The sequence below is a fragment of the Leiobunum rupestre genome, chromosome 4, assembly GCF_980474605.1.
Source record: "Leiobunum rupestre chromosome 4, qqLeiRupe1.1.hap1, whole genome shotgun sequence".
Lineage (NCBI taxonomy): Eukaryota > Metazoa > Arthropoda > Arachnida > Opiliones > Sclerosomatidae > Leiobunum > Leiobunum rupestre.
In genome coordinates this window covers 70,842,636-70,864,029 of record NC_143387.1, presented here as the reverse complement: position 1 = coordinate 70,864,029, position 21,394 = coordinate 70,842,636, and the positions used below count along the sequence as shown (strand labels likewise).

Genomic DNA, 21,394 nt, shown 5'->3' with positions numbered 1-21,394 from the left:
GAAAAAAAACATTAAAATATAGTGCTCGTACATTATACCTAAAAATTGAGGCTAAATTCTATAGACTTTGGGATTCAAATTCCGGTTTTACGCTGAATTAAAATTGAGGTGAAATTCTATAGACTTTGGGATTCAAATTCCGGTTTTACGCTGAATTAAAATTGAGGTGAAATTCTATAGACTTTGGGATTCAAATTCCGGTTTTACGCTGAATTAAAATTGAGGTGAAATTCTATAGACTTTGGGATTCAAATTCCGGTTTTACGCTGAATTAAAATTGAGGTGAAATTCTATAGACTTTGGGATTCAAATTCCGGTTTTACGCTGAATTAAAATTGAGGTGAAATTCTATAGACTTTGGGATTCAAATTCCGGTTTTACGCTGAATTAAAATTGAGGTGAAATTCTATAGACTTTGGGATTCAAATTCCGGTTTTACGCTGAATTAAAATTGAGGTGAAATTCTATAGACTTTGGGATTCAAATTCCGGTTTTACGCTGAATTAAAATTGAGGTGAAATTCTATAGACTTTGGGATTCAAATTCCGGTTTTACGCTGAATTAAAATTGAGGTGAAATTCTATAGACTTTGGGATTCAAATTCCGGTTTTACGCTGAATTAAAATTGAGGTGAAATTCTATAGACTTTGGGATTCAAATTCCGGTTTTACGCTGAATTAAAATTGAGGTGAAATTCTATAGACTTTGGGATTCAAATTCCGGTTTTCTATGAAATTGAAATTGAGTTTGCAAGTTCTCTCCCCACTGGTTTAAGGGGTTTTCCCCCGAGATCTTGGGTTTCCCCTTCCACAAAAACTTGTTGAGGTTAACGGTAATAGTGAGTGTAGGGAGCTGTTGGCTCGAACGCGTGACATGCAGGGCTTGCCACCACCCTCCTACGCATTGTAACCCGGCCACCTGAATTAATGGCTTCAAAAGTCGCATGATGACTTAGGCCTAAGGTGGTGCCTTGGGTATTAGCCTAGCTGATTATTTATTTACTTTTATCCATTTTAGGTAAAATTCTATAGACGTTAAAATTTACAATTTAGGTTTTCTGTTAAATTAAAGTTGAGGCGAAATTCTATAGACTTTTGAATCAAAATGAGGTTAATTTCTATAGTCTTTCGAATTAAAATTTCAATTTTTCTGTTAAATTAAAATTATGGCTAGATTATATAGGCTTTCTGATTTAAATTCCGGTTTTATGTTATATTAAAATTGAGGCTAAATTCTATAGAATTTTGGTTTCAAATTCCGGTTTGATGGTAAATTAAAATTGAGCATAAATTCAATAAACTTCGGAATTTTAATTCCAGGTTTTATGTTATATTAAAATTGAGGCTAAATTCTATAGAATTTTGGTTTCAAATTCCGGTTTGATGGTAAATTAAAATTGAGCATAAATTCAATAAACTTCGGAATTTTAATTCCAGGTTTTATGTTATATTACAATTCAGATTAAATTCTATAGACTTGGGGATTCAAATTCCCGTTTTATGGTATGTATTACATAGTTTGCACCGAAGGGAGGGGCCTATGGTCTCCATGGAAACCGGGAGGGGGTTAAAAACTAAATAGCTACAAAATTTTGTTGGTTATCTCATTTTTAAAATAATATCGTTATGGGCCTAAGCAAAACCAGATAAGATTTGAAACCCGGGTTATTTAAATAAATAGCAAATGACGACCGGAATATCTACGAAAAGAGGTTGGCCAAGTTGATCAAATTGGGCCTTTGTGGTGATCACTTTTACAATTACCTTCGCTATCGAATAAAATGACCATATTCGGTCTCTCTGTCTAATTGAACTAATCGAACAATTATTAACCAGCCAGGTAACCATTTTTACAGTGAAACTAAATTCTTAATCATTTGAAAATAATTAAAATCAGCAAACAGACGATTGAAACTGTTAACCATCGCGGTAAGAAATCTACACCAGCAAAATGGCGTTATTGTACGGTTCATTCTTGCTCAAATATTACATATTTATCCTTGGTGCATATATCTATACTTGGAACTGCGTTATTGATGACGAAGGGATGCAAACTATGTAATAAAATTCTTTAGACTTTGGGATTAAAATTCGGGTTTTACGCTTAATTAAAATCGAGGTAAAATCAATAGACTTTGAATTCCGGTTTTATGCTAAATTAAAATTGAAATTAAATTCTTTAGACTTTGGGATTCAAATTCGGGTTTTACGCGTAATTAAAATTGAGGTAAAATCAATAGACTTTGAATTCCGGTGTTATGCTAAATAAAAATTGAAATTAAATTCTTTAGACTTTGGGATTCAAATTCGGGTTTTATGCTTAATTAAAATTGAGGTTAAATTCAATAGACTTCAAATTCTGGTATTATGCTAAATTCTATACCTAGACTTCAGAATCAAAAAGAGGTTAATTTCTATAGCGTTTCGAATTAAAAATTCAATTTTTCTGTTAAATTAAAATTGAAGCCAAATTCGATTCGACTTTGGGATTTAAATTCCCTATTTTCTGTTGTATTAAAATTGAGCCTAAATTCTATATACTTTCGTTTTCAGGTTTTCAGTTAAAATTGAGTCTAAAATCAATGCAGTTCTTTTTTCACGCATTATTTTCCAATCTTTAGAAGTTTAATAGTTTTATTTAAATTTTTGTATAATTATAATTTAAAAAAGTTTAATTCTTGATATTAACCGTAGACTAGAACACGGTGCACTAAACGATGAATTCCTATTGTAAAATATCTTAATATTAAGTAACTTATTGTACAGTGTACACTGAATAGGTTATGCCAAAACAATTACTCTGTTTGTCAATACTGAAAAAATATATATATTCGCTACTGAATACTATCGGTACGCCCCCTTTGGTTCGCCATTGAAAGCTAGATAGGTTGCGGCTAATGCAGACGCTATTAGTTTTTGCATCGTTTACTTATTTTTTGATCAGTTTTTTTTAAAGAAAAAACGCTCTTATGACTATTTAAGTTGAAGTGAAGTGAAGAGAAGCACATTGTGAAAAACTAAATGAAAAGAGACTTAAAACGGTTTTAAAATTCACAATTTATTTATTTAAAAAATCTATATAATTTGATTGTAGCAGACGATAGATCATAGGTGCAACCTCCTAGAAGCTAGCGCCGTTACGCCACCTAGAATCGTTTCGGTCGCAAATAGGAAAGAACGTACTTATACTGTTGCTAATTGGATTTTTTAGCTTACTTTTCGAGCATGAGGGAAAATATCTAAATACAATCTTGATGTGGGCGCCATCTACAGCAATTTTTCGAAAGCCGATACTATTGCTTTTGGAGAAACGTTAGAAAAGGAAATCACACACTAAGCATTTCTCATTTCTGATAATAGGTGGCGCATCAATCACGGCGTCTGCACCGTACCGTATTACGAAGGTTTGAACCCCCCCTCTCCTCGACTGTCATAGTGAAGATGTGTATTTGATTCCCCCCCCCCCCCCAAATCCGGCGAAAATATACCAAATAATATTAACAACAATAACACTCTTATTATAAGAATAGCTAAATCGTAGCGATGAATTTCGCCATTTCGAGGTAAAAGACCGTACATAAGCTAGTTTTATTTTTCACCCCGTAGAGCAAAAAAATACGAAAACATCTTGATCCCGGCGTTTTTAAGAAATCCTAGTTGCTTCGCTTCAATATAAGCTCCTCCCGCGAGAGATAAAACGTCACATCTGGGCACGCGGGGGAGCGGCAGGTGGGGGGAGAGACACAGGGAGGAGGCGTGGTTATTTAACGCGTTATTATATAAATTCATCCATTACTCCTCCTACCGTAAAGCGAACGGAGGCCAATTGCGAGTAAGAGCCGACAATCCCGAAAGAACGGGGGGGGGGGGAATTTAACGGGCGAGGGGGGGGGGGCTGGAAGGGGAGGGCGGCACGACGCGAAACGCACGATGCTTCGTGGGGGAATAGTGTGGAGGAAGTATACGAAGAAACGCAAAACTCGGTGCACGCATCCCGCTTAGGCGCAACTTTTTAACGTATTTATTTTAGGGTGGCCTAAGCTCCCCGCGGGAACGCGCGCGGGATAGAGAGCAGAAATCAAAACTTATTTTTGTCATCCCCTCCTCTATTCCCAATTTTTACCCCGCCGAAGAGAAATTTAACGGGTGTAACGAAAGAAAAAAGCAAAAAAAAAAGATTGTTCCTTCCCCGATGATTGAATTCCTCCTTGGCTGAAGAAGAGGCTTCCATTATATTCGGAACTTCGGCTTGGTTTAGTTCGCGGGCCTAGCTTCGTCCCGATCATGGCAATTTGACAAACGCGTTTTTGAAAATTCTCCATCCGCGCGTCTTTGTGTTTCATTACAGCGACGCGAAAATATCAAAGCGACGTCCGTCGAAATCCGGAATTGAAATTCGCTCGGCAATCGCGAGTCCATCCGTCGGTGGATTTCGCGTCTTCGCGGTTCCGCGTTCATTTAGCGTTTTAGTAATTTTCGTCCGTGGTGGCCGCCATATCGGATCTGACGCCGTTACGCTTGGACTTCGGAGGTCCGGCCGGGTTCAACCCGTTCGGACCGATGGTGTCCGTCATGAACCTTCTGCACGGCGGCGGGGACCATCACCGGACGTTACCGTCGGCCGCCGCCGCCGCCCACGGACCGCCGACCGCCGCGTTACCGCAACGCTCGCCGTTCGCCATCCACGAGCTACTAGGACTCGGTAACGCCAACAACAACCATAATAATAACAACAACAGTAATAATAATAACGGTAGTAGTAATAGTAATAACAATAATACGAATAACGGGGCGAACAGCGCTTCTCCGTCGCCGTCGGTGCAACGGGTGTCGTCGGCGTCGCTTATTTCTCCCGGCTCGTCGGAACCCTGTTCGACGGTGTCTCCGTACAACCCGGCCGCCCGCAACGCGCCGACGTCTTCCGCCGGAGGGTTCCCGGACGCCGGCCGGGTGTACTTCGGCACCGCTGCCTTTATGCACGCCAACATGCCCGCCGTGGCTGGAATGGGACCTGTGCCTTCCATGCCCCTCTTGGGCTACGACCATCAGGCGGCACTGCACGGTGCTAGGGCGGACGCCGCCGCCGCGGCTGCTGCCTCCGCAGGTGAGACCCTTCACGCTCTACACTTTCTCTTTCAAACTCTCTCCCTTACTTTTATCCGCTACAATCAATACGCGTGGCCCATAGTTTGGCATTACATCCTCAGTTTTTATAAAAGGTATAATCAGAAGTATATAATAGCATTTTAGACAGAAGTATCAATAGAAAAATTTTAGTTCACCTGATTACGGTTTTCAAAAATAAACCGGGATTTTACACAATTTATTCGAGATTTCCACTTGGTTCTCACAAACATTTTACTGAGTTTTCATACTTTTTGAGAGATTCTAATGATTATATTTAATGTTATGGAGATTTCCGTTGAGTTATCACAATTTTCTGAGTTCTTACAACTGTTTCTGAGATTTCCGTTGAGTTTTCACAATTTTCTGAGTTCTTACAACTGTTTCTGAGATTTCCAGTAAGCTCTCACTATATTGGTTCTGAGATTTTAAGAGTTTTTACAATTTTTAAGAGCTTTCTTGTAATTTATCAAATTTTATTGAGAGATTTACACTGAGTTATCACAATAAGTTCTGAGATTTCCACTGAGTTCTCACAATAGTTTCTGAGATTTTCACTGAGTTCTCACAATAGATTCGGACATTTAAACTGAGTTCTTACAATTTTCCGAAGCCATACAGTGAATTATCAGAACTGTTTCTGAGGTTTACTGTGAGTTCCCACAATAGGTTCGGAGATTTCCAGTAGTTCTCACAATTGGTTCTCAGATTTCCACTGAGTTCTCACAATTGGTTCTCAGATTTCCACTGAGTTCTCACAATTGGTTCTCAGATTTCCACTGAGTTCTCACAATTGGTTCACAGATTTCCACTGAGTTCTCACAATTGGTTCTCAGATTTCCACTGAGTTCTCACAATTGGTTCTCAGATTTCCACTGAGTTCTCACAATTGGTTCTCAGATTTCCACTGAGTTCTCACAATTGGTTCTCAGATTTCCACTGAGTTCTCACAATTGGTTCTCAGATTTCCACTGAGTTCTCACAATTGGTTCTCAGATTTGTAGTGTGTTCTCACAGTTTTTTTCAGAGCTTTCCAGTGATTTATCACAATTTTTGAGAGATTAACCCTGAGCGCTCAGTTGTTGAGAGATTTATAATAAATATCTTAAGTGATTTGCCGCGAGCACACACGATTTGTACATCTGATTACTTACGTGACTTCCCCTCTTAATATTTCTATAAGGCTAAAGCTATTCACTTGAGACATGTACCTTCGTAAGCTCCCGCTGATTTTAAGTTATATCATTTATATGGCGCTACCTCAGAGCAGAAATCCAGCAAATATAAAACCCCGTTTTGATAAAAAAGAACTTTTTTCAATATCTAAAATAATTGCAATCATAATAATAACGAAAAATATAATAAAACGAAGGTTAAAGAAATATTAAAATTGATTTCAAACGCCACTTGCTTAAGCTTTGCTCTCAGTTTACCTCTATTACATCACGGAAATATGATTTGCAGATCATGGAAAATGTAATTTTTACATTTTTCATTGGTATATGGTTTGGTGATAAATTCGCGTCGATTGGCACCTGCCTTTTTTAATGAAGTAAGAGATATATTATAAACTAGCCAGATGCTAATTGTCCATCTAGTGGAACTTGACGCTCTGGTGACAATTCAATTATTTCGAACGAACAGTTACACGCGTATATGGTGTTTTGAAAACGTGTTATTATTATGAACATTCCAACGACTAGGTTTGGCTTATTAACTATTAATATTAATTAATTAATAATTATTATTATGAACCCACGTACATAATTTACTGAAAAATAATAAATACACTTTATTCATATAATCTTACATTTGGGGGGGGGGTATGTTTCCTATTCCACCCCCGAATACGCCACTGAAATTTCACGTACATAAATTAATAGTGTACATTCAAATGACATCGTTAATTTCAAAGGCTTTTTTGAGGGAAACTGACTCAATGGATTAATTTTTTAATTCTTTTTCAGATATAGTGCACTGTGATTAATGAGTTGATTTCATAGGAACTTGCTTTTTTCAAATGTATCGAGAAATCTCAATTATTCAGATTAATTTCATTATTATAAGCTATGGTGTTCACGTTCTGAAAGGGCTAGGTTTTCATCTGCCTGTCCCCCTTTCAATTAGGCCAACATATTCAGCGGTTGGCCTACCACCAGGCTATTTGTGCTCCACTAAGTTAATTTAAATGGGAACAGGCAGAAAAAAACCGAGAAAAACCTAGGCCTTTAAATTTTTTTTTTCAGTTCATAAATTCTGTTATTAGTAATATCGTCACAACTATCAACCGTGTAGTGAAAACTGTATATTTCAACTTCGTTCCATTTAAATTTATAAAATAATGCCTTATGCTGAAAAATACTTTTTTAGAAATCCACTTGTGAACTCACACAGGGGACTGTAGTTAAGAAATACGCATGTCTGTTTCAAATTTTAGTATAAAATTTTTTCAAATCTTTACAGTAGCTTTCGAACTCGATTAAAATTTCTACTTATTTTAATTTTACAAAGGCTCTGTTCTACGCACATGCGTACTATACAATATGATCACATTTTTTCAGGTCGACATAAGTCAAGATTCAGCGTTCCCAATTTTTTTATATACGCACTTTCTTTAAATAAATATTTATACCAATTTTTTTCTATACACATAATTGTAAATTTAGTAACAGATATATAGTCTCCATGGACAAAAATAGTTTTTATTTATATCGTACAGGGAAACTAACATTTAAGGGGTTGGGTCGCCTTTAGATTTATTGGCTTCATAATTATTTACCCCAAGTGTGTCAGTTAATCAGATCTACTAGATAATATTAATAGATAATTATAAAAGATAAGCGCATCTAGTGGTAAAAATACGCGACATAAAAAGGAAATTATATTTTCGGAGGATATAAGGTACAAATATCCCAATTAAATTTAAATGAAAATGTGATAATAATGTTTAAATATTGCCCACGTAAGAGCCAAACCATTTGAGCAATTACCTCCGCTAAATAACCACCAAGCAGCGCTAAAATGGAGCTGGCAATATTGGAACCTTTGGAGCAACCGGCTACAGCAATACTAGAGGATAATCTGATATTGTCTCTTTAAGAAGAGTTATTGTGGGTCCCCAATTAGAATTAAACCCCCTTATTTAAATGAATAGTTAACAATCTAATTATCTGAAATTAAAATTAATTTCTACTTTGCGGGGAAATATTGAGACGATATATTTGATAATATACGTATACTCGTAATAACAATAAGTATGTCAATTAGAGAAAATTTTCACCAAACAGATTTTCAGATCTTTGTGCAGTCAAGGTTTAGTTCTCAGCACAGAGCCCACTAGTGTCTATAAGTCGCGGCTGAGTGAGTGTCAGTGTCGAAAAGAGGTTCTGTCAGAAAATTACCATTTAAACTATGGGAAGTGTCATACTTATTGGTATTATGTTACTTATAATGCTTCTAAACCACCCAATAGTTGATTTTATAAAATAAAAAGTGGTCTTGTCCAACTTGTTAAAATGTTGCTCTTACGTCACAAGACCCAGCTTTATTAGTGTATTCCTCGCACGAGCGATTTGCACGCGCTCTAGAAAAAGCTATATTCCTCGCGACTGTAGCGCGGGCTCGTAGGCTTGTCAAAGTAAGAGACTGTGACGTAAGAGCAACATTTCAACAAGAAGGCCACGTTACTTTATAAAAAGAACTATTGAAGACATGTGCATGGTTTTTCTGAATTCGTATAGCTGCTACTTTTTGCAATTTTCGAAAATCAGATGTTCTGCCGATATTTTCAATGAAGTACTGTACCGAATTCGCATCGTGGAATTTATTTAACCCACGAATGTTGAGTTGTATCATTAAAGGATCAGTCAAGGCTTATTGAAAATTGTAACGCTTTCAACAGTAAAATATAACGTTTACTCTGACAGAATAATGATAATTTATCGAATCTCAATGTAAAATTGACTGTTCTAAACACTTGATCCATTTCTGAAGGGTGTTATTTTAGAATTTGAGACCTACAGGTATTAAATCGTATTAAGCGCAGGGCCGGACTTAGAGATCCTGGGCCCAGAGGCAGATAAGGAGTCTGGGCCCCCTTTTCATTTACTTACTTTACTCTTATCCCTGGAACTATTCTGTGCCTGAATTTCGCTGGTTCAGCGTAGAAGTCTGAGTTATACGGTTATATTACTAAATAAAAGCTCTTAACAATCGTCGACTAAATACGCGATAATTACGCAACATTGCGATTTAAGGCTGCATCCGTAAACTGCCAGGCAGAAAATTTGGTAATTTCAAAACAAAATCTTCTACCTAGGAATTTCTCCAATATAAATTACGATTGATATTATAGATTTATGCCTTCGAATACAGTAATTACGGTCACTGGAGGGGTCCCTTCCAAGGATGGGCCCCTATGCCACGGCCTAGGTTGGCCTAGGCGGAAATACGGCACTGATTAAGCGTATCATATTAAATTTATTATGTTTCTATAATTATCTGAGAAGAAGCTATATATGTGTATATTTTAATTACACTAGTTTATATCAGTTTTAAAATTAGTATATATTAATTTTAAAATTCCTCAATATTTTCGCATTTATTCCAACCAGACGTTTATAATACATCTCTTACGAGAAAAATATTCACCCAGGCCATTCAAATGAAACATTTACCACGGCTCAACGTTTACCGCACTTATTAATTTCCCTAAGCATGTAAAATGTTAAAATGACACAGCGTAGAAATAAGTATTACCAGGAATCCATACCTCTACTTGGAATGCTTATCCTGCCGTATCGCGTATGGTAAGATCACTCTGACGGCTTTGGCCCCGCCTACGAGAGAAAAAAACCCCTCACACGTTGTTGTTTGTTAAGTTAACATAGTGACGTCAAAAAAACCGTCAGCCACATCGAGACGAAAATCTACCGCGATAAGCATTCCAAGTAGAGGTATGGATTCGTGGTATTACTTAATGTAATAAATTTAGAAACTCGTGAATTTCGCCTATAGAGCATAGCGCCGATTTAATTTGAGTTGCGCCGACTTTTCAAAATTCCTAGGAGGCGTTGAATTTTTTCGGTGGCGCGAAGGGGCTAATTATCCCCCCCACCCCTTTTGAAAATTTCAAAAAAAAAAAAATTTCAAAATGTTTTTGAAGGAAAAAAAAAGTTGCATAGAAAATCTCAAAAACATTTCGGTGGCGGGATCAAAATTTATTCGCCCCGCACTATTTTTTCTCCAAAAAAATAATTTTAAAAAATCAGCGGGTGCTTGCGAAGGTACATGTTTCAAGCGGTTAACATCAGAACTATAGGGAATACTTATATCGTAAGATAAATATTATACACTTCTGCTAATACTAGTTTAAACCGATGTGTGGGCTGGAAGCGCCATATCCATAAATGTATGTCTCGTTATGCTATACTTTCGTAATACTATCGTATTTCCAAGACGTTTATCATCACTTGACCCCTAGTATCTGCGAAGGTCATTGAGTCTGGACGACGATTGTCGCAGCACGCGGGGGTCCCTGTTTCGCGGGGGGGGGGGTCCTTCGACATCCCCCCGCGCATCCGATTAAATCGTCTGGAAAAGGTTCGGCCATAGTCGCTACATTTACTTCCAAAAAGTCTTTAAGTTGTCCCCAATTTTCCCATCTTACTTGGCAGCGGGTACGAGCCCGTTTGCAACGGTGAAGTTGACCCGTTAACCTTAAGGACAATCCGAGGATGGTCAAGGGACTGGAAAATTGTCGCTCAATCCGTAACCTTACCAGAAACTTGGCGGGGTAAATCAAAAGGCGTTTACTTTACCTTCTCGTTGGCGTTTGTCAATAGTGTCCGGAGACAGCGCGGCGGCGAATGGCTCATTTTCAAGAAGACCCAATTGCCCGTTAGCGAAGGGCCTTTGATGGCGGTCGCCGCGAGATGGCGGGAGGGTGGGGAGCTTGATGGCTTTATAGAAACGGTTTTTTATTACCATTTTCTTCGATTGAGCTTAATAGGGCGCCCAATTCCGCCGCTTTCGTAACATGGCTGATCCTTGTTTTTCGGGCCATTTTGCCCCCGTCGAGTGGCCCGCGGGGGGCCCGTCGCTCCTTAATGGCCCTAAAGTGGTCTCATGATCGTCTCATTAGGGCGATTGCGCGGTTTTTCAAGTTATTAATGTTGTTCTGTCGTGGCTTCCAGAATTTATTTTTTTTCCCAGTTGAGGCAAAAATGAGTTCCAGAAACCCCTCGAAAAATAAAAATACAGTTGGTAAGAATGAGTTTTTCCGAGTCAGTGTAACGAAATTAGGCGAATAGAAGAAGTTTCTATCTTTATGATATTTGAAATTTTACAAATTCCTGAATTTTTCATTCAATTCTAAATTTATAACTTAATTGACAATTGTTTCTGAGTACTAATTTAAAAACCAATTATTATAAACTTGTAAATTTAAATTAGTTTTTTTTTCAGTTTACATAGAGCCACGTAGCGGACAATGTGTGAAGTTCACAAATAAAACACAAAATTAGGTTTAAAAATAATAATAATTAAAATATTTATTTTTCGAAAATGGATAGAAAAGGTGCTTTTGTGTTCGGGAATGACCGGGAATGGGACTTCCAATCTGGTCTTGAAATTAGGAATCGGGGATGGAAATTTCTGGAATGGTCGGGAAACAATTTTCCATCTGGTCATGATAATTTGAATCGGGGATTGGAATTTGGGTAATGGTCGTGAATAAATTTTACATCTGGTCTTTGATAGTTTAAATCAGGAATGGGAATCAATTTTCCATCTAGTCGTGATGATGTAAATCGGGAAAGGTCGGGAATCAATTTTCCATCTGGTCGTGATGATGTAAATCGGGAATGGTCGGGAATCAATATTCCATCTGGTCGTGATGATGTAAATCGGGAATGGTCGGGAATCAATTTTCCATCTGGTCGTGATGATGTAAATCGGGAATGGTCGGGAATCAATTTTCCATCTGGTCGTGATGATGTAAATCGGGAATGGTTGCAAATCGATTTTCAATCTGGTAATGATACTTTGAAGTGAAAATGGGAATTTCGGGAATGGTTAGGAATCGATTTTCCATTCGGTCGTGATAATTTTAATCGGGAATGGGTGGGAATGGTAAAGGTTCCACTGAGACCGGCTCTCTAATAAATTAATTTAGTTTATAAATTTATTATTTATTACATTAAAATTTATTTTTTCCATTTAAAAAAATCTGAATCCGAGCTAATGAGCAAAAAAACTAAAACAATGAAATTTAACATTAATTCTTTTTATTTTTATTTTTCAGATTATTTTTGGCACTACGACCGTTTCAGCAGCGGGAGTTCCAGCCAAGAATTCGTCTCGCCTCATTCTTCTAACGCCGGTAAGAGCAACTTTCATCATTATCCCCCCAACAACCCGCGGACAAACCGCAACAACTCTGGCTAATCAGCTATTACCGCAAACTCCTAGCTAATTAAATGGCGTCTTTTACGCGCAATCCGTAAACAAATATACGCTCCTGCGCAAACGACCATATCCCCACGCGTTATTAAATAAAATCGCGCGTCGACGTTAGGCTTCTAACCGCGAGTGTGCCCAAAATACGGGCTGTTTTCGATCGAATTAATTTTTTCTCCTCCTTTGGTGGAGTTTCCTCCAGGGATCGCGTTAGTGCCGAGGACTAAAATGAGATAGTTGCCCCGAAATTACCCGTTTTTCCAGAGCTCAAGCGAGAGGGAGCTGGCCACGCGCTCGATTCGCAACCGCCTCCTGGTCCATAGTCCGTCCGTCCGTCCGTCCGTCCGTGACTCTGAGAGAAATTATGATTAATGACAGATGGGGGAAGGTGGACTGGATCGTGTGAAAATGGACGTCATTCCTACTAATTGCTCGTCAATTCTTCAACGGAGAAGATGTTTTCGCGTTCCCTTTATCATTTATTCATCCGTAATAGGCTTGCGCCGAAACGTATCTGTATTTAATTCGACGCGTTTTAAAAGATATCTATAATCCTTGCGCGAAAGCACGCTATTTAAAACCATTATTATTATATAAGGAACGAAGGGTCGGACACTTACATATTTTATGTACGCGGGAAGGGTTTGGGAACTTGAAAATGGGTTTAAAAGTCGGGCGAAATGTCAGGGAATTTGAAAATGAGTGTAAAAGTCGGGCGAAAATTCAGGGAATTTGAAAATGGGTTTAAAAGTTGGGTGAAAATTCAGGGAATTTGAAAATGGGTGAAAAGTCAGGGAATTTGAAAATGAGTGTAAAAGTCGAGCGAAAATTCAGGGAATTTGATAGTGGATGTAAAAGTAATGCGAAAATTCAGGGAATTTGATAGTGGATGTAAAAGTAATGCGAAAATTCAGGGAATTTGAAAATGTGTTTAAAGGTCGGGTGAAAATTCAGGGAATTTGAAAATGGGTTTAAAAGTCGGGTGAAAATTCAGGGAATTTGAAAATGTGTTTAAAAGTCGGGTGAAAATTCAGGGAATTTGAAAATGGGTTTAAAAGTCGGGTGAAAATTCAGGGAATTTGAAAATGGGTTTAAAAGTCGGGTGAAAATTCAGGGAATTTGAAAATGGGTTTAAAAGTTGGGTGAAAATTCCGGGAATTTGAAAATGGGTTTAAAAGTCGGGTGAAAATTCAAGGAATTTGAAAATGGGTTTAAAAGTCGGATGAAAATTCAGGGAATTTGAAAATGGGCTTAAAAGTCAAGCGAAATTTAGGAAGTTGGAAAATTGGCTTGAAAGTCGAGGAAACATCATAGGATTTGAAAATGGGTTTAAACTTCTGGATTGGAAAATTGGTTTAAAAAATTGAGAATCGGTTTGAAAATCAGGAAAAGTCCAGGAATTTTTAAAATTAGTTTAAAAATCAGGAAAAGTCAAGGAATTTTTAAAATTGGTTTGAAAATCAGGAAAAAGTCGAGGAATTTTTAAAATTGGTTTGAAAATCAGGAAAAGTCGAGGAATTTTTAAAATTGGTTTGAAAATCAGGAAAAGTCGAGGAATTTTTAAAATTGGGTTGGAAATCAGGAAAAGTCGAGGAATTTTTAAAATTGGTTTGAAAATCAGGAAATTAGTCAAGGAATTTTTAAAATTGGTTTGAAAATCATTAAAAGTCGAGGAATTTTTAAAATTGGTTTGAAAATCAGGAATTTTTAAAATTGGTTTAAAATTAATCGAAGAGACATTGGAAGATCTGTGGCAACCCTGTGCTTAGTAATAGTTATAGTATGTCACTATGTGGGTTTCAAACGTTTTTGAATATATTATATATCACGTATTCCAACGGTTGTATTTTGACCGACTCTATGCCTGTAGAAGTGTTGTAACCGCATCGCAGCTGCGTACAGGGATAAGATAATTTACGGGAGTTGGAACTACTAACGCCATCTCTTGGCGTTTCTTCCCCAATGTATTCGTTTTGGTTTTTTTTTAATTTTAATTATATTAAAGCGATAATTATGAAATAAACTTTTCGTAATCAAATTATTTTGAACTTTTGAAATCGGTGACTGTTTAACGAATGCATTTTCTAATAAACGCTAGAAAGAATACCAGAATACCGTGAATGTTTTTCAAAATGCGGTTCGCTAGAAAACCAAATATGAAAAACGTTTTAAAACTATTACACCAGGGAAATATGGTTAGTAAACTAGTAAATATCCCTAAGTAGTTTGATTTCTACATTTTACATAAATGTAAATATTATGTAAATGATTTATTATTAAATTACTATGTACGCCGAGTTAGTAATTTTTATATTTTAAGTCAATAGGCGTGGTATATTTCATAGACTCAGAAGTATATGATATACCTCTGACGAGAGAAGTACCATCTAGGCCATTAAAATAAAACCTCTAAATTCGCAAATTTTCAATTTACGGCTCCAAAAGTACAACATTTTCAATAAAGTAATAATAATAAAAAGTACCACTTTAGGCCCAATTTATCAAACGACTTTTACTGTAAAATTTAAAAAATACACTGCGTAGGAATATTTATATATTTTTAAACCACATTTCCCTGTTGTAATAGTTTTAATAAGTTATTATATGCTGAATTAATGGCTTTAAAAGTCGCTCGATGACTTAGGCCTAAGGTGGTACCTTGGGTGATTAGCCGAGCTGATTATTATAATTGTTTTGTTATTATATTAAAAGATGGGTAAAAAAGCCGACCCACCCTATTAAATTTGAATTCATATGAAAGACCAATGAGAAACTGATATTTCGACTCTCGTAGTCTGAAACGCGGACGATTTGAAACCGAAATTTGGCGAGACAGGAAATTCGTTGTCATATAAATTCAAATTTCGCAGGGCGGGGCGACATTTTTACTCGCTTTTAAATATAGGCGTATATGTCTTTAATCTATTTAATCAAAGGGAAACCCACCCACGCGAATACCATTAGCAGTATATAGGGAGAGATACGTCATATACTTCTGTCATTATCTACTTCTGCTAATACGGAATCTATTTATAAAGTCTAGTAGTTTTAGGTTGAAACTAAAGGAGCAGCCTTATTTCAAAATTGGGAGCGCTTCCTCAATAAATGACACTTAGGGGAGGGGGGGGGAGTCCAAGTGACGGGACCCCTGGTGACAATTTAAAGTAACTGCAAATTCCGTCATTTAGCCGTCAGTCGCCACTCCGTTATACCGTTCGGAACGCGCAACGGAATCGCGTCGAGCGGCTAGCGGCGGACGCAGTCACATCTCAAACTGAGAACCAATTTATCTCCGTAGCTACGGCAGCCTTTATCATTAAATTCCATTCCAGGGGGGCCAACGTACCCCTCCTGCCCTTCTTAGCGCGGCGCGATCGAGAGACGGTGCTCGCGAAACTTTTCAAACTTAGGGAGGAAGATCCATAAGCGGACGTGGTGTGAAGACACGTTTTGCTCTTATTTCCATTACAGCATCCCCATCGCTAAGTGACTTCTTGACTCCATTATAAACTGCAGTAATTTGATCAAGCTCTTAAAACCTTTTTCACTCCTACAGCGCCCCCCCCCCCCCCCCCCCGGGTTCCAAATTGAAGTTTTTGTTATTTCGTAACGTTAATAAAATTGTTTTTGGGGTGCCCCATTTGGTATAAATTCGAAAATGATTGCCGTAGACCCCGCGCATTCTCTGGTTGCGTTTTCTTCTCCCTCAGTCCTAGGATGGGGGTTTTTTCCTGAAAACTTTTCCTTTATATATATTTTTAGTCAAGTGTTTTCTTTTTTGATTTAATATTGAAATTGAAGGATGCTTCTTTAAATTTGATTTAATATTTTCCGTCTCTCGGCCGCCATCTATTGGAATGTAATAAAATTGGAGAGATGTTTTTCTTGTCGCCTAGAATGTATTTATTTGTCTATAGGGCGCGTAACTATGTTGGGACGATCCGCGGCGTGTGAGGAAGGAATGGAAGACGTCAGCTTTAGGGAACCAATGAGAAACCGAGACGATTTGATTTTTAGGGGGCTTACTGTTAGAGCGACACTAAAAATAATCTCAACAGAGTCATCTTCCTAAGTAGAAATAAATAGAGTTTTGGTGGAAGGTGATCCCTGGAAGAAATACCACGCCTATTCGCTTTATCCACTAGTAAGAGGGATGACACTCCGGGACAATCGTAGCCTCTCTCAATCCGTGTAGGCGGAGAATATCTTCCGGGAATCTGGGAGGCAGAGGCCATAATGCTGCTGTTGCATATTCTCTCTTAAACTGACTACATTCTTGGTGAAAACTAGATGGAATTCATCCATATATATATAGAGTTTTGTTTTTTGGGGGGCTGTTTGTTTATATAGTGGACCGTTTTTCGGCGACGTTATTAGATTTTATTCGCAACATCCTATCTGAGTATATTGGGTTTTTCCCGGTTCGGGCAGAATGGGTTGTCTAGTTTATTTTACTCGTTTTTTTTATCGAATTCTTCTATACGTTTAATTCAACCTTCCAAAGGAATGGGGATTTTTGGTTATTGGCGAGTCTTATTCGTAAGGAACCTGTTTTGGTTCAAATTGAAAATCTAAATGTCGTACGACGAGCTGCAGTCGCTTCGAAAAAAGGAACTCCAAATTTCCGATTTCCAAATATTTGTTCTATCTCCGTTGTATTTCTGTATTTTAGGATTTTTTGATATTTCCGGTGATTTCTTCTTTGATTTCTGATTATTTCTTGAATCTTTAAAATATTTTTAAAGTATGTTCTATATTTCCCAAACATTCTCAATATTTTTCAAATACTTCCGATAATTCTAAAATAATCCCTATATTTTTTAAATACTTCCGATATTTTTTAAATACTTCCGATATTTTTTAAATACTTCCGATATTTTTTAAATACTTCCGATATTTTTCATCTATTTCCGATATTTTTAAAATTATTCCGACATTTCTCGAAATATTCCCTATAATTCCCAAATATTTCCGATATTTCTAAAATGTTTCCGATATTTCTAAAATGCTTCCGATATTTCAAAAATGTTTCCGATATTTCAAAAATATTTCCGATATTTCTAAAATGCTTCCGATATTTCAAAAATGTTTCCGATATTTCAAAAATATTTCCGATATTTCTAAAATGCTTCCGATATTTCTAAAATGTTTCCGATATTTCAAAACAATTTCCGATATTTCCAAAATATTTCCGATATTTCTAAAATATTTTTGATATTTCTCAAATATTTCCGATATTTCTCAAATGTTTCCGATATTTCTCAAATGTATATTTCTAAAATCTTTCCGATATTTCTCAAACGGCTATAATGTTATTCGAAAATCGGGTTTCTCAAAAGAATAAATTATAATAAATAATTATTTAAGTCTTAGTATTACGCGATACCTTAATCAAAATAGTAACAAAATCTATATGTGCAGTGTTGGACACTATTTATAAACTATTTGATTACGAATGAAGACTGGAATACTCTTTCGAACAATAACATCAAAAAGAAAATGATCTAAGTGGAGTTACCTGATATTGGAACTAAGGTTATAGCCCAAAATGTATTATAAATAGTAATAAGCAGCTAGGCTATTACCCAAGGTCTAAGTCATCAAGCGACTTTTAAAGCCATAAATTCAGATGGCCGGGTTACAATGCCTAGGCAAGCCTCGCGAGCCAACAGCCCCCACAGTAACCGTTAACCTCAACAAGTTTTTATGGAAGGCGAAACCGAAGAGCTCGGGGAAAACTCCTTTAAAGGCCTAGGTTTTTTTTCTGCCTGTCCCCCTTTAATTTAACTTAGTGGAGCACAAATACCCTGGTGGTAGGCCAACCGCTGAACATGTTGGCCTAATTTAAAGGGGGACAGGCAGAAGAAAACCTAGGCCTTTAACCAGTGGAGATAGAACTTTGCAAACTCCACGCTGAAGGAGTGCCACAAGCTGGGATCGAACCCGGCTCCTCTTGCTGCGAGGCGAAAGTGCTAACCCCTCCGCTTCTAAGAAGGAATTCTTCTCTTGAGAAGAGTTCTTCGTGAGAATTTTCCTCTCCGTGAGAACTCGCTAAAAAGCGTCAAAAGTAAAAATATTCTTCTAAAGATGGCGGCTCACGAGAATGCCACGAACGTTGTGAACTAAGCCTTTGACAATAAATATTATTATTATATTATATAACGGAAGAAAACATTTGATTTTAGTTTAAAAGGAAGATTTCATCGGAAATATAGTTCTTTTTATGAATTCAGCTCGCTTGCCGAACTTGTTTTTATGTTGCTTTATTAGAATAGTTTTGACACACGCGGTTGGCAATCGCACGTGAAAATTCGAGATTTCTGGCGCCCTAAGCACGCACTCGTAATATTACCAAAGTTAAAGTTGTGACGTAGTAGCTACATTCAAACAAGAAGGCCACGTTAGTTTATAAAAACACCAATTAACTTACCATTCTGCACTGGAAATAAAGGTTTTATTTTAGACCTCTAAAGTCGTTAACTTTCTCCAATATTTAAGACCATTGGGGGTATTAACACGGAAGATATTTAAACCTTCTGCTCTCCAAATTTAGTCCTTTTTTGGAGTGATTAAGTACTTATTTTACACTTTTTATTTATTTTATTTCATAAACAGTAAGTTAGACCTTTTAAACTTTATTTTCATTCATTTATACGCTCTTAATTATTAAAAAAAATTAGTTACTCAATACGGACAGATTAAGCTGGCGGTTGCAACACGGTTAAAAATTTGGGTATTTTGGTATTTGATTTAAATACAACAAAAATTCTAAGGTGCCCCTATTTAGTTTGACGCCTTAATCAATATCGGCCGCATATTTAAAATCTGTAATCAAAAATTTAAAGATTTAACTGCTGTTAACTATTTCAGGTGATTGGAATATCTTCGCATTGTGTTATTTTAAAGAATATATTAAAAAAGGAAATAACGTAGTATTCAAATGCTATAGTCTCGAAATTGGTACATATGTTTTTTTTTTCTTCGTTTAAGAAAATTAAATGGGTATTCAGCAGGACTAAATGTAAGAACTTATTCAAATTCAAGTTTATTAGGAAAATATTTTTAGTACATTTTACAGGGGTGTAAGGGCTAAGTCATTGGCTGACTTGTAAGCCCTGCTGGGTGCTGATTCAGTTATCAAACATTTAGATCAAATTAACAAAAGGTATTGTAGCAAACAAAAAAGAGTAAATTGGGTCTAATATAAACTATTAGACCTTTTTTAGTACCTAAATGTTTCGAAATAAATTAAAAGTCTAATTTTATAGTCGTTTTATAAACCTTTATTTTTAACGGTGTGTATTCTCTGAAATTAATTTTCTTCCACAAAAATACCACGCTATTTATTTTCTTCAGCATCAAGTACACTGATTAGAATATTAGCTGCCATCTTTTTTTATAATTACCTCCCCTTTTCTCAAGAGATCTCGTGAGAAGAGATGACGTCACCTCCTGTGAGAAATCCCGTCAAAATTTTGAGAAGCGAGAATTCTTAGAATTTGAACGCAGCCTGGGTTTTCGCGTTTTTAGTTTATAAGGAGCTTGCTGCTAGAGCGTGAGGGTATTGGGAACAAACAAACTAGGGTTGTTAATTTTCCGGAAAAATAAAATGCGGAAAAATTTCCAGAAAATTTTCCGGAAAATTTTCCGCAAATCGGAAAAATAAAAAATTTAAACATAAATTACTTTTCAAGGGTTTTTAATGTTTTAAACTTTTTATCGATTTAAAATGACTAATATCAGTAAACATCCTACAAAACATAAATAGTGTTACATTTCAACCAGTTTAAACTAGTCTAGAGGTTTAGTTTTACTTTTAGATTCGAAAAAATGAGGTGAAAATGCCGCTTTATTTAAATTTGCAAACAATATATTAGAAAAATCATGGAATGAAAACGTTTTTAATATTTTCCGGAAAAAAGGCCTCGGTAATTTTCCGCGGAAAATTTTCCGACTTACAACACTAGAAAAAACAATCTAAAAATCATCTCCCGAAATAAATACCTTATTTCTATATAATGGTCCCGATTTTCGACCACAAGATCGACAGCTTTTCCCGTAATCCTTACGGTGATTTTTTTCTATCCTCGATAATTCTCTCGTTTTAAAAAACCTTGACTCGTTGAAAGTTCGAAAAACAATATTGAATATTCGCGAGAGAAAAATGGAAGGAAAAAATCGTTTTCGAGGGATGGAATCCCCCCCGCCGAAACTACTCGAAGTAAAGTAAAAAAAGATGAAGAGGAAATGACAGCGGGCGGTTCAGCGTCAATCCGCGGGCTGCCGCAATTTCAACACTGAAGGCGCGAAACCCTCCCTCCGCGGCCTGACGAAGGTGTTCCCCGTCTCTTCATATTTGGGGGAAGCCTCCCCTCTGGCGTGCCCGGGCAATGGGTGGCCCGCCACTCGGCCACCGGCCATGATTTTTTATTCTTTACTCCAAGATTTAGGAATCATTTCGAAAAACATAACGCCCGTTTCCAGGATACGCTCACTTTTAAGCTGACAGGCGCTTATGACGGCATCCGCGGATGTTTGTAGTCATTCTGCTTTTTCCGTAATTGTTTCACTAGTGTTTATTGTAGGGGTTAAAAACGCCTTGTTTCAAACAATCGTGGTTGGTTACCCCTACATCAGTGGCGTAGACAAGGGGGGTTTCCTGGTTTAGACCCCCCCTGGGCCTACCTTTGACTGTACTTAATTTCCACCCCCTCTTAACATTCACGTACTTCGACCCCCCCCCCTTGACGAATTTCGGCTTACGTATCTTTTACGTGAGAAGTATCCATATTTTTAAATCGATTTATACTTCT

At 37.0% G+C, this 21,394-nt stretch overlaps 1 protein-coding gene across 1 annotated transcript in view; it reads left to right on the top strand.

The window, feature by feature from the left end:
* The first annotated feature begins 4,559 nt into the window (after positions 1-4,559).
* The window catches only part of LOC149948919 (uncharacterized), an 84,277-nt gene continuing 67,442 nt past the window's right edge, over positions 4,560-21,394 (top strand). Inside the window, exons 1-2 of the mRNA XM_090171187.1 lie at positions 4,560-5,103; positions 12,427-12,504. Of these exons, the coding sequence (XP_090027313.1) occupies positions 4,560-5,103; positions 12,427-12,504 (622 nt within the window). The remainder of the gene's footprint in view (positions 5,104-12,426; positions 12,505-21,394) is intronic.